Source organism: Malaclemys terrapin, chromosome 8 (genome assembly GCF_027887155.1).
Source record: "Malaclemys terrapin pileata isolate rMalTer1 chromosome 8, rMalTer1.hap1, whole genome shotgun sequence".
In the NCBI taxonomy this organism is placed as follows: Eukaryota; Metazoa; Chordata; order Testudines; family Emydidae; genus Malaclemys; species Malaclemys terrapin.
In genome coordinates, this window is record NC_071512.1 from 15348745 (window position 1) to 15362486 (window position 13742).

General features: G+C 43.8%; 1 protein-coding gene across 3 annotated transcripts in view; it reads right to left on the reverse strand.

The window, feature by feature from the left end:
* Positions 1-13742, reverse strand: part of SHROOM1 (shroom family member 1) — a 76898-nt gene that overhangs the window by 19602 nt on the left and 43554 nt on the right. For all 3 annotated transcript variants that reach the window (XM_054037295.1, XM_054037296.1, XM_054037294.1), the window contains one exon: positions 1433-4259. In XM_054037295.1, coding sequence (XP_053893270.1) covers positions 1433-4150 — 2718 coding nt within the window. In that variant the 5' untranslated portion in view covers positions 4151-4259. The remainder of the gene's footprint in view (positions 1-1432; positions 4260-13742) is intronic.

Sequence of the window (13742 nt, forward strand, 5' to 3'; positions counted from 1 at the left end):
TGTAAATATCTACATCACATGCTCTTCACGACAGTATCTGAGGTATCAGATGAGAACCACTGTTTTATTTTCCTAATTGTGGTACCATAAGTAGCCTAGAGACCTTCTTGCTATCCCAGAATGAGTAATTTTGAGATCTAAGTAGTGTGTGGGAAGTTGTATTATGAGAAAAGATGGATCCATGAAAGGTTCTCTCTCTTCTACCAAATGGAGAGCCACCAACCTAGGAAACAGAAATCTCAGTCCTATAAAACAGATTGCTAAATAAACAGTGATGAACACATATTCATCCTGTGCCAGTCTGCAGTGTTCATGGATTACTTCTACCTGAGAAAAGCAGGAAATCTAATTTCATCAGGGTAACTATCCAAAAGTATCTGTTTAGCTATTTTCCGTTTTTTAAAGTGGCCAAGTGTGAGATTTGAGAAAATTGGAAAGGATGCACAGTTGCAATGTATAACTAGACAAAGCTCAGTGGTTTCTGCTGAGTTTTACTTTGAAAATCTGGGTTCAATTAAAAAAGTCAAAAGTGAAACTCAGATATGGGAAGAAAGACTTCATAAGAGCCAAAATAGACAGACAAACATAAATAAATACATACACAAATAAAATATTTGCACTAATTCTGTCAACTGAAACCCATGGATTTCTATATGGCTTTGCTTTTCAGGCCAAAAAGCACTTAAAAGGTGTTCCCTCAAAAGACTTACCCGGGAGAAAAAAGTTTCTTCTGGTTTCCTCATGGATACTTGGGATATAGCAGGTTTGCAGACTACCCCCCTACCTCCTTGGCAGCCCACCCAAATTCCTCTCCGAATGGTGAAATCAGGCTCAAAATCCAGAAATCTATCCTTGTGGAGTTTTCAGATGAATTTCTACCTGTCCTGTTTGTTTGTCCCTGAAAAAGTATGTAATACTTGGCATGTAAAAGCTTTTATCTATGGCAATGCACTTAAGTTTTCAACCTCCAGGCATACTTATTAGCAATTTGCTAATAATTTAATTTCCATTAAAAAATGAAAACCTACAGTTTGTCTGCAAAGCACTATGCATGCCAATAATTAACAACCATTATTGTCATTAATTAAGCATAATATTTTAAAACATTTTGGTAGGATTGCTTTTAGAACTCCAAACAATTAATTGTATGTTCTCTCTTCTAATCTATTCCTCCAACCAAACTCCAAGGGAGGTATGCACATACGGTTTGCAAACAACTGTGATGTTTCCTATAGAATAACAAACATAGCATCCTCATTTTTTTCTTCCAGGTTACAAGAACAGGCTATAGCTCACTAAGGGTCAGATTATTAATTCCTTACTTCCATTGGTGAGCAATGGGTCTACTCATCTGAGCAACTACTCACCAGTATAAGCAAAGGGTTCACAGTCTGGCCCAAAACTGTAAATTACCTCGTAATATATTTCTTACCCATGCAGGAGAAGGAGATGATTTTGATCGTTCTCGATCTTTGCTGGATGCAGAAGTCTCTGATGGAAGGAGATTTTCAGCTGAAGCACATTTGCCGGTGCAGTTTCTGTCTGTTTCCCTGGCAGCAGACTTGGGTTTTGAATGTACTGCCTCAGTAGCAGAAGAACTAGCACTGTGTCTACTGGTCCAGATCCCTGTGGCAATTAAAGCAGGGGAGGGTTCTGGAATTCTTTCTGGAGAGAGAAATTGGCAGATTACCTCATTATTTTGGGTCTTTCTGCTAATATCTGCACTGGAAGTCTTGCCCTCAGGAAGCCTCTTAGCATTGGAAGGCCTTTTCTGCAGGGGCGGTTTCTGCAGAGCACTAGCGGGCCTTTGTGCAATCTTTCGTTCCATGTATTCAATAAGTGCAGTATGCTGGATTTGCTTCAACTCGGTCTTGGAGAGATTGGAACTGGCAAGCGCACTCCCTCGGTTTTCCAGAATCTTTCTTCTGCCTGCCATTGCATCTTGTTCATTAATTTCATCCGACCTGACCCCTGTGCTTTCTTCCCTCCATGGTACACCCTGATCTTGCTGATCGTCCAGTTTATTGAGCTTCTCGGGTTCAGAATAGCACAATTTCTTTTGTTCTTCTGTTATCCTTTTTCTTCCTCCTATTCGAGCAGCTTGTGGCCTCTTTGTTTCTTCATCTTTACTGCTGTTTTCCAGACACTTGGGAGGATGAATCAATTTAGCATCCTCATTTGCACTGGATAAGGACAACGATCTGAGATGATCAATTGAAGGTCTTTTGGAGGGTTTCTGCTTCAGCCTTATGGGCAAACTCATCTGTAAATCCTTTCTTTTGAAAGATGTTTCTCTCAGGACCTTTCTTTGAGCAACTTTAAGTTTTTCCCTGTAATCATTCTTGAAACTCTCATCCACTGATGAAGCAGAGCTCCCCAGAATTACATCACCAGTCTCATTAATGGTATCATCCCCTGTGCACTGAAGATGGTGTTTGTTCTTTTGAAGCTGGTTAATTTCTCTTTGTATCTCTATAGGTTGTGCAGAAACAGGGCGATTGCTCCTTGGAGAGGTCTTAGGCAAACTCCCTGAGTCCTCATCTTGCTGAGTGTGATTTTTGTGACTCAGAATGTTGGTGTTTTTCCCACCAGAAAGGTAATAAAGGAGAGGAGTTGTCTGCCTGTTTATCTTTTCACTGGCAGAATCATCCTGAGGCTGCCTTTCAAGCTTCTTTTGAAATTCAAGTTGGTGTTTTCTATGATGAACAGGATTTAGGATGTCCTCTTCCTTTGGGTTCATGCTAAGGTCAGGACCGCTATTGTTAGCTTGTGTTTCTCTCTGGAGTCCATTTAGAAATTGGGATGGGGAGTCATCGTTTGGTCTGTAATAAGATGTTTGGTCAGCACTATCAGAAAATTGCTTATTTCCAAAATCCAATTCCCCATGGTGAGTAGGCTCTGTTTCTATACCATCCAAGCAGTCGGACAGTGGTGATTTCTGCATTTTGATCTGTTGATTGGGAAGTAGTTCCCAAACATCATTCCTGTTTTCTTCTTTGGAGCCGGAGCACCGATTCTTGTCCTCAGAGCTGTTCAGTTTCTCCGACATATCTTCACTTGGAAGAGAACTGTCCATGTATTTTAAGCCTGCACTACTCTCCAATACATCCTGATCCAAGCTTGAATACTCTTCAGTCCAGCCTGGGCACTGAATGCAGGGAAACTGTCCCTTTTGTTGGCTGGATTCTGAGACCCGGCTTTGCAAACCTGCTTCTCTAAAGAGTGGTTTGTGTACACCACAGGCAAAAAGATACTGTTTGTTCTCTTGTGTATCATTAACAGCACTGAGGTTGGTATGCAGTGAATGAGAGGACTTAGAGGTCATCTCCTCAGGAATTTTATAAGCTTGGACTGAATTCTGAGTACAGAAAAGATCTGGGGTCTTAGCCAAAGAATCAGATTTTAAATATTCTTGAAAAATAATAGACGAGGGTCTGATGAAAACATGAGGCTTGTTTTGCTTTGTGCCATCTTGGGATGGATCCCTCTCTTCGTTTTCCTCGGTCATTAGCCCCTCATTCTTTGACCTGGATACCCAGTTTGTCCCTGAATCAGAGGGGAGAAGGACATTGCTAATATCCTGAGCACAAGTAGCTAGTTGCACACTATGGTCAAAATGATTTCCAGAATTAGATTTCCCTCTTGTATTTTCAAAATTTCTGGTAGCTTTATAGCTATGAAGTCGTGCTGGTGGTGATGGTGGATGAGGGGGTAAAGCCAGAGGTGATGGTGGCTGATATAAAGTCCCATGGGTAGGAGTGCTTCTGTATTGTCCACTGAGCCCAGTATTGTCGGAGTTCTGATGACTACTCAGCTCCAGTGACTTGTGCTGATGTGTGGGTTTAGGATCAGAGTTTATTGCATTAGGATTATAAATTCCTTTTACATATTCCGAGTCCATATATGGCAACTGCTCTAAGGGCAGACAATAGTTTTCATTATAATATGATGGAGGATGATATTCTGGAACGTTTGAGCCACCAGAGAAAGAGCTGTAAGCAGAGTCTAAGAGGTGGTCTATGCTGCTGATGGATTTAAGTGGCGAGAGCCTGTTTCCATAATCAGGTGAGGCCACTGGCTCCAACAGTTCTGCAATTCTGCCAGCTTGCTTGAGGTTCCATCGTTCTATCTCATTCCCATAGGAAGCCATATCTACGGACAACCAGCTCCTCCAGGAAAAGAATTCAGATTAAGTCTCCCTGCTTGTGACTCGGCACATTTTATTGTATTTAGCACATTTCATGTGTAGGTAGATGATCCTGGAGAGAAAAACAAACATTTGAAACCCAGCCATAGAGAATGATGATTACAGATTTAGACAGAGCCGTAACTAGGCATTTTAGCACCCCGGGCGAGCAAGTATATTTGCACTCCCTACTGGATTTTCCCCTTCATTTCTCTGCCCCATTTCCCCACCCCCACGGCTTTCAGTCTGGGCAGCTACCCCGCTCACCCCACCCTGGTTACAGTCCTGGCTTTAGAGACTATGTACTAGATCCTCAACTGGTGTAAACCAGTGTAACCCCATTGAACCTGAAGTAAATCAGCAATATTGACATCAGTTGAGACTCTGGCCCTAAATATAATCAATGGGGTCTGAGTGAAAATTTTACATTCAGCATATTTCAACCAAATTGTTTTCATAAAGGAGCACAGATTACATGTGACCTTTAAGAAGTGGGAAATCCTGGGATTCCATTCTTTCTCTCGTTATATCAGCAATATCCGGGGTATGTTTCATGTAGTACTGGGGCGGTGTAGGTTTCATTAGTCACTGTGAAAGAGGGAGTCCACTGATTTAAGCACAGGGGTGGGAGCCAAGAAATCCTGAGTTCTAATTCTAGTAGCTTAACTTTTAAAAGTAAATGTTAATGTCTGACTGGAATGTGAAATGTATGTATTTAAATGAGTTACATAGAAAGAAAACACGTGCGACGCTTGCTTCTAAACATAACTTTTGTGCTCCAGTGCCTCTGAATTCCACTGTGCAGGAATGACATTTTAAAAAATAAAATAATTAATCCTGAAGAGATGAAAACTAGATTTCAATCCATTTTTTAGAACCCGATCCATGAATAGCTCCAGGATCATGCTAATGCCTGGCAACTTTATCCAATATTTTCCATGAACTGGTGCGTAACAGGAAATGTACAGGGGGTCATTCCATGCAACACTGAATACAGCAGTTGTTATAACAGCACAAGTCAACTAGTCATCTCTTTAGGACAGAAAGTGAAGACTATCTTATTCATTTGAAAACAGAAAATGTAGGGTGGCAGAATGGAATTACTTGAGTTGAAATTTTGGCAGGATGCTAGGATTATCATCCCAGCTAACACAAAAAGTACCCTGGGGTCTTTTGGATAAAGCAGAGATCCAGACCATTTTACCATTAAAGACATCACCTGCAAGTGGACAGCTCCCCCAACACCAGGCTTGGACATCAATTCATTACTGACTCAAAGGGAAAAGCACCTCCTTCTAAATCACTAATGTGTTTTCCTGCTAGTAGCTTGAAGATCTTTTAGGGTATGTCTACACTGCACTAGAAAGGCCCGCGGCATGGTTGGCCTAGGTCAGTTGACTTAGGCTCATGAAGCTCAGGCTGTGGGGTTACAAAATTGGAGCCCAAGCTCTGAGAGCCAGGATCTAGCCCAAGTCCGAACATAGACACTGCAATTTAATAGCCCTGCAAGCCCGACTCAGCTGATCCAGGCTCTAAGATTCAGTTCCGTGGGTTTTTTTATCACAGTGTAGACATATCCTTAACCAGGTACTGACCTGGTCTGATGTGGAGTTTGTGAGGGCTGGTGGGATTACAGTGCAAATTGGTCGGGCTACAGGTGTACTTGCCCTATTAACCTTTTAAAATGCATGTTTGGAGCCTGTAAGCTGGTATGACTTCCTGCATATTGTAGCTTTATAAAACTGAATCCGTTACTACATTTAAGGTATCACTTATCTATATCAGCTGTTTGTTCAGAACTGAAATAAGTCTCAGTCTGACATTTCACAAATTTTATGCCGGGGCCACTCCAGTGGCATTATTTCTGATTTACACCAGCATACCTGAGAAAAGAACCAGGCTCATTCTCAATGTACCAAACTATCATACCTCCTAAATCCTTTTCTTTTTGTCCTGCTATGCTTGTTAGTCGAAGATACTATCTGTTAGGAGCTGGTTTCAGATTAACTGAACAGAATTGTTTTATAGGAAGGAATAATGATTAATCACCTTTATCAGTATAACTGTCACTCTTCTTTCTAAGTAAGTAAATCCAAGCCTGGCTAGCACACCAGCCCCAATCAAATGAATGTCTTTTGTCAGTATCTGGGCTTTACATAAAGAGTTACTGTACATCTGGTTTGCATGTCTCAAACCCTATTCTGCTCTATTAATATTTAGTTACATTAGCCACACCAAAAGACATTGCTATATAAGCAAAAGGAAACTAATGCAGATTTCAAGAGATTCCTGTCATATTTCTAAGTGTATTGATATTTAATGGTACCAGAAACTGCTGACATCTGTAGTGGTAAAAAGTAATTCACCAAAACTCAGCAGTCATCAGACCCTTTTAAAAATGAAGAGTCCAATACTTTTGCACAGATCATGTCCATTATTTCTGTTCCTCAGGGTAGTCTTCATTGGAACAGTTACTAGAAGGATCCTAATGCAGTGGGAATGCAACAACAGGCTAGAGCTCAAGTTAGCACCAATCATCAACTGCTGATCCAATCACTCTGTGGGTATGTCTGCCCTTGGCAGAGGAGGTGTAAAATCCAGCTCAAGGAGACATACCCACACTAGCTTTGGTAGAGCTAGCACCCTAAAAGAGTGTAGCTGCAGTGCTGTGGGCTAGCCATTCCAAGTACATAGCCAAGCCCGCTGATGGGGGTGGGGTGCAAAGGGGGCAAATGCCTAGGAGCCCGGGTGACTTAAAAGGGCCTGGGGGCCCTGGCCGGTGACGCTCCCGTAGTAGTGGCGGCCGGGAGCCACGGGCCCTTTTAAATTGCCCAGGTGGGCCACAGGGCTCCTAGGTGCACGCGACCGCTGCGGAGCCGGGTCCCGCAGGCCGGCATGGGGTCAGTCCCACAAGTGACAGGATGTCATGGAAGTGACAGGTTCATCATTTCCGCCCTGGCCCTGGGGCCCGGAATTCCTGTCGGCAGGCCTGTACATACCCATCCAAGATGCTAGGCATGTAGTCAGGCAGCCAGTCCATCCTGCCACTCATGCCACCACAGCTACACTCTATATTAGCATGCTAGTTTGATCAGAGTTAGCGGAGGTATGTCTCTCTGAGCTGAAATCTACCTCTCCAGCTCCAACGGTAGACATACCCTGTGCTGCTAATCCAGTCACTCTGTGTAGCTCAAGTGTGGTATGTAGTGCTAAACTGTGGTTTGAACTTATTGCCTCTTGTCCTGCCTGCTGTGGCAAAAGAGAACAACTTTTCTCCATCTTTTTTATGGCAGCCTTTCAAGTATCTGAAGACCGAATTGTATCCCCTGTTAATCTCTTTTCCAAAGTAAAGATACCCAGTTCCTTCTGCCTTTGCTCATATGGTTTACATCCCATCTCTTTGATCATCTTTGTCGCTCACCTCTGGATCCTTTCCAGTTTCTCGACATCCTTGTATACACTGGTGACCAAACTGGACGCAGTGCTCCAGCCGAGGCCTAACCAATGCAGAGCATAGAGTGGTACTATCACCTCCCGTGACTTGCATGCTATGCCTCTGTTAATACAACCTAAATTGCATTTGCCTTTTTGGGGGGGGGGGGCAACAGCCAGGGCCGGCTCCAGGCACCAGCCCACCAAGCTTGTGCTTGGGGCGGCACCTGGAGGGGGGCGGCACGGCGCTCCGTCTCCGGGGAGAGCAGAGCCGCAGTGGGCTCGCCGCCCTCCCCCGGCGCTCCAGCCGCCAGGGAGAGCGGAGCCTCAGCGGGCTTGCCGCCCTCCCCCGGTGCTCTGGCCGCTGGGGAGAGTGGAGCCACGGCGGGCATTCCACCCTCTCCGTGGCGCTCCGGCTGGTCGGGGAGAGCGGCCCACGGCCGGGCTCGGCGCCCTCCCCTGCTGCGTTGGAGGGGGGGATGGGGGCACGGGAGGCTTTTTTGCCTGGGGCGGCAAAAAAGCCAGAGCCGGCCTTGGCAACAGCATCGCACTGTGGACTCATGTTGAGGTTGTGATCAACCACAACTCCCAGATCCTTCTCAGCAGTGCTGCTCCCAACTCAGCTTTCCCCCAACTCTGTATTTGTGCATTTGGTTTTTCTTCCCTAAGTGTAGCACCTTACATTTGTCTTTGTTGAATTTCATTTTGCTGTCTATAGCCCAGTTCTCCAGTTTATCAAGATCCCTCATATTAAGCATGTTCTTAAGTGTTTTGTGGGTTTCTATTTCTAGGACCCTATCCAAAGTCATCTGAAGTGGTACTCTTTCCATTGACTTCAGTGGGCTTTGGTTCAGGTGTTTAATGAAAAGAGTCAAATTAGGGTCACTGTCAATAATACATTATAGCCTAGGCTTGTCTTCACTGCAGTGTATCTCAAGGTAGAACTCAATTATTGCCCCTAACCTGACTCCAGTCCACATACAAAAATCTCTAGCTCAAGTTCAATAATACTTTAAGCTCTAGCGAGCTGGCCCATCTGGGGAAATGGATTGAAGCTTGAGTGCTGCTAACTCTGGAGCTGGTAATGCTGTGGGAAGGCAGCTACATGGTACAGCTTGTTAGCACCAGCTGTTAATCCAATCACTCTGTGTAGCTCCCCTGCCATTGCACAGTGTGGCCAGATTCACTCTTGATTTAATGTTAGCTGGGATTGGGTTTAACATTTAGGGGGTTGTGTATGTGTTTTTAAAATCTGTTTATCTAGGAAAGATGAAGTTTTTTTTTTTTAAATGTGCCATTGTCTCAAAAGTCAAGAGGAAAAATGAACTAGAGAAAAGGAGGGGATAGAGTGAGGAGGAGAAGGGAAGCGGAGAGGAAAAGCAAACTGAGCAGAGGAAAAAGTGAGGAAAACAATGTGATAGAAGGAGAAAAGCAAAGGGTAACTGAAGTGAAGAGGAGGAGGAGATGGAGGAAAAAAACAGGCAAACAGGTATAGTGGAGTAAAACCCAGGAACAAAGAAAAGGTGAAGATACAAAGACAGAGAAAAACACAGAGCAAGAAAGAAAAGATAGCACAGGGAGAGAAGCCAAGAATGAAATAAACGGGGAGAACAAGAATATGATTAAAAAGAGAAGAAAGGAGGTGGATTGACAGGAGACAGCTGGAGCATAAAACAGAATAAGTTGTCCCTACATAATTTCCATCTAGCGTTTTTGCTGCCCCAAGCAGAAAATAATAATAATAAAAAAAAAGCCGCGATCGCAAGCGGCGACAGCTCTACCGCCGCTTCATTCCACGGTGGCAATTCAGCGGCAGGTCCTTCACTCCGAGAGGGAGTGACAGCCCCGCCACCGAACGGCCGGACGTGCCGCCCCCCTCTTCATTGGCCGCCGCAGGCACCTGCTTGCTAGGCTTGTGCCTGGAGCCGGCCCTGCATCTAGTCATCCAAAAGGAACATGCACAACTGATAATTTTTCATGGTACCTCTTACAACGCCATACTCAACCACTCGTAGCAACACTGTACTTCAGCGTCAGAACTGGACATGCTTTTTACATTCAAAATAAATAAAACTCGAAGGAACTAGATTACTCTTCGGGGACTAACCCTACGATAACAAGACTATCTCCTCTAGGCCACTGGTTTGAATCCAACACAGGTCAGTAATGAGTCAATGTTTGCATATTAGCATCCATCACAAAAAGCCACCATCAAAATAGGTGTTAATTAACAACATGATGCTAAGCTCAGCAGAGGCACCATCGAGTGAGCGGTGTGTCAGATATGGTCAGGCTCCTCTGATGGCTTCCCACCACATTGCTGTGAGGGAAATCCCATCTCTGGTTTCCCCTGGCATTTTAAACTTCCCTGGGTCTCAGCAGGTTGCACATCGTTACATCCCTTGGCCCCTCTGGCACATTACTGGGGCACCAACTCTGTTTTGTTTCTTCTTCAAAGAGCCCCTCAACCCACCGGCCTAGGCCTCCAGAAGGAGCACTGATCCCCAGGATACCCCAGTAGCTTAAACACACCTTCTCCCAGAATCTCACTGAAGGTGTGAGCCTTCTGGGTTACAGTTTAACTCTCTCAGGAGGCACGTTGTGGCTGTAGCATATAATACACAGACACTTTGCCCAGAGTTCTACAATGCAGTTGCTCTTTACTTAATCACACATGCAATATCCATACAAAAAATAAACTCTACACATATTTTCCCTTTCTAGCTTCCCTTGAAAGAGCAAAGGCTACTTCTGCCCATTATAAACATCCAGTCTCTTCTGTCAGGTGACTCCCTGGGCAGCATGAGCAGGTGACCACAGAATCTTCCCAGGTGACTTCATTGTTAGGTGACCTCTACCCTGCTAAACCATTTCTCCTGGTTGGCAGCCAGTCTTGTCTAGAACTATTACATTTCAGAGGTATGGCAGGCACATAAATTAACATTAGCCCTCTGCCATCCACCTTTTGAATTTAAATTTATGGAGATATCCTATCTCCTAGAACTGGAAGGGACCTTGACAGGTCATCGAGTCCAGCCGCCTGCCTTCACTAGCAGGGCCAAGTACTGATTTTGCCCCAGATCCCTAAGTGGCCCCCTCAAGGATTGAGCTCATAACTCTGGGTTTAGCAGGCCAATGCTCAAACCACTGAGCTATCCCTCCCCCCAGAGGCAGTCTACCATGGAGGCAAAGGGACACTAAGAAGGCAAAATGGAGTTTGCAGCTTGGCAAAGATACATATAGAGAGTTCATAATCTCACACAGAATTCACAAATTACACAGACAGTTTTCCCAAATTGACACTGAGCCATGAAGACTGAACTGTTCACTCATGCAGTGGCAATCCCTCTAGGTCCCTCTAGGATATGGTTAAGGTGCACCAGCAGCTGCTGTCATTCCCTGTGCTTTATCTATTCTGAGGCTAAACAGAGGACCCCAGCCAATCTAGCACTTTTCACCTGCACTAACTTCACTTTAAATAAATAAATAAAGCTCCCCATCCTAAAGCATTATGGGCTGACTTTGCTCACAGGCTTGAAATACATGTTGAGTAAATCATTTCTAATGCAATTACACAACACAAACAAGGGGCAGTGTACTGTCCAAGGGAAAACACTGGTCAGTTGCTTTTTGAAAGACCTCCACAAAGACTCATTGAGAAGCAAGTACTAGTTGATGCCTTGTTTGACGGGTGTAATAAAAGCTGCCCATTGCTTCAGTGAAGCTTTCATGCCACTCATCCTCTAGCTCAAAACTATACATCCTGTGAAATCTTTCTTAACTGATAGCAGAGGGACCACCAAAATGAAATGCTGCTAGAGACTCCATCTGTCTTCACAGATTGTGCTGTCAGTAGCAAGATATACATCATAAAGACAGGCAAATACTTTCAGCCCTGGGAGCCTAAGAACTCTCTTACAAACACTTCAATGCAATGGAAAAAGCAGCAGTAGCCGCTAAGAGTTCACATATAATAAATGTTCTGTACATGAGTGCAACTCTGCCAATTGTTTAAAAACCACCCTATGTTTATAGGACCAAATATGGAGCACCTGACATTTACACAACACTCTTATTATTTATGATGCATGTATAATGAGCAACATCTTTGCAAACAGTTCACTTAAGCAGATAAAGCAAACTGGCTAAAGACATTTGGAGCTCTTAAACATAACATAGATATTCACACAGCTAACCCACCTCAGCACAGAACCTCTTGGATGTATTCACAGAAGGTATTAAAGCTTGGTAGAGTCAGAGAGGGCCCATCCAGTGACCTGATTCGGTATTTCCCTTTTAAAACTGCACTTAAACCTGATGATCGCAGTGGTTTTAATTAGTTACCAAAATAAAAAGAAACCAAATTCTTCGAAAGCTTCAGTGCCAAGCTCCTTAATGCTGACCCACTTTCCAAAGAGATTCAAATTGTATCCAAACCCAGGCAAAGTTACAGATGATTTTTTTTTTTTCAAAAAGGAAGAACTCACCAGAATTTTAATCTACAATCCCCAATGATGCACAATTCCAGCTGGCAGGGGGAGAAAGATTTCACTGGTGATGCTGCTGTTTGAACAAAAAGCCTCACATTCCTGACTTGTTTCAAAGACAGTCTTGGTATCATTCATTTTGAGCCAAGGGAGAAGGTGGAGAGCAGCCAAGCAGAGGGGCAGCTACAAGTTAATTTATAAAAGGAACTTGGACTTGCAAGGCACAGTAAACAAATTAATTAGCTTCTGGGAAAGCTACAGAAGAGCAGGAGCATAGAGTGGAATTTTTTGCTGGGTTCTTTGGGGGGATAAAATTGTTTTCATGCAAAATAATGCAAATAAGAAATGGAATTAACCAAACTATTTTTAAGTCTGAAAGATCTACTTGACTCTTGGAAGAGTGCTCTCTCTCTCTCTTTTTTTTTTTTTTTTTTTTTCAGAGACAATCCAAACAGACATAGAAGTTATATTCTGGCCCTGAATGAAGAGGCCACCATGTGAAAATGCCAAGCATAATAGGTTTACTAATGGCAAAACTCCCATTGACTTCAGTGGGGTAGGACTGGGGCCACATTTAAGAAGTTCAGGCAGATAAACACTGAGTATCTGGAAAAGAGCAGAGTCCTGGAGCTTTTGAAGCTGCAATAGAAAGACAGAAAGTTTGCTTTGGAATTAGGGGAAGTGATAGCACTGACACAGTAAGGACATAAAATTAGAATCAGAATCTAATGCATGTACCTTCATACTAGATACACTGTTTACATTTGTTAATTTAGCAGATGAGGAACCTTTCATATAGTGCTGACAAAGTGCACAAGAGGGGCATGATTTGTAAAGTGCACAATTGTGCTGCACTCCTAGACCCTGCTGCAATACTCTAAAATATATCTAGTTTGTGTTGATGTAGTTCTGTTTGAAACTACATTGGGAGTTGGGCTGCGATGACCTAGAAGACTTTAATACAAACTCTTAGGGCAGTGGAGAGGCCAAAGGGTTGGACACAATGCTGGTAGTGGTCCCTGACAACTACAAAATGTAGGAAACATCTGTGAGATGGGTGCATGCCTATATGAAAATAAGTGTCCGGCAGGTAAAGAGAGACAAACCAATCTCCTGGATCCAGGAGGGTAACTTAACTCCAGAAGGTAATTCAGTACTAGGGAGGAATATCTCTCAGTACCACTCAGCAAAGGTAACTCAGGTTCTTCAGGATCCAAAGGTCTTGTGGGAAAAGGATGATGATACCTGAATAATACCAGGAAGCCTAGATAGTACTGAGGGGCAGTCTGCCATGTACTCTCCACCCATGGTCTGAAGACAATTTAGCCTTGTTCATAGAAGAGTCCTTGTGCTTCGGAGACACTGAGTCCGGTATTGGTGTCAATGCTGCTCAGGGTTGTTTACCAGATGGCTTCTCAGAACCTGGCATGATCTTTTTAGCTCGTGCTGGGGTCTTGGTACTAGAGGAAGTAGAAGCCTCAGCAATACCTATGCCAGGACACAAGGTCTCCTTAAACCCAGTCTAAGAAGGTGGCTTTCCCCTTCTCTTGGATTCTCATTCTAGACTATAGGGTCTCTTCTTTTTTGGCAGTCTGGATGACTCTGAAGGCACCCTCTCTCCCCGAGTCTTTGCTTAC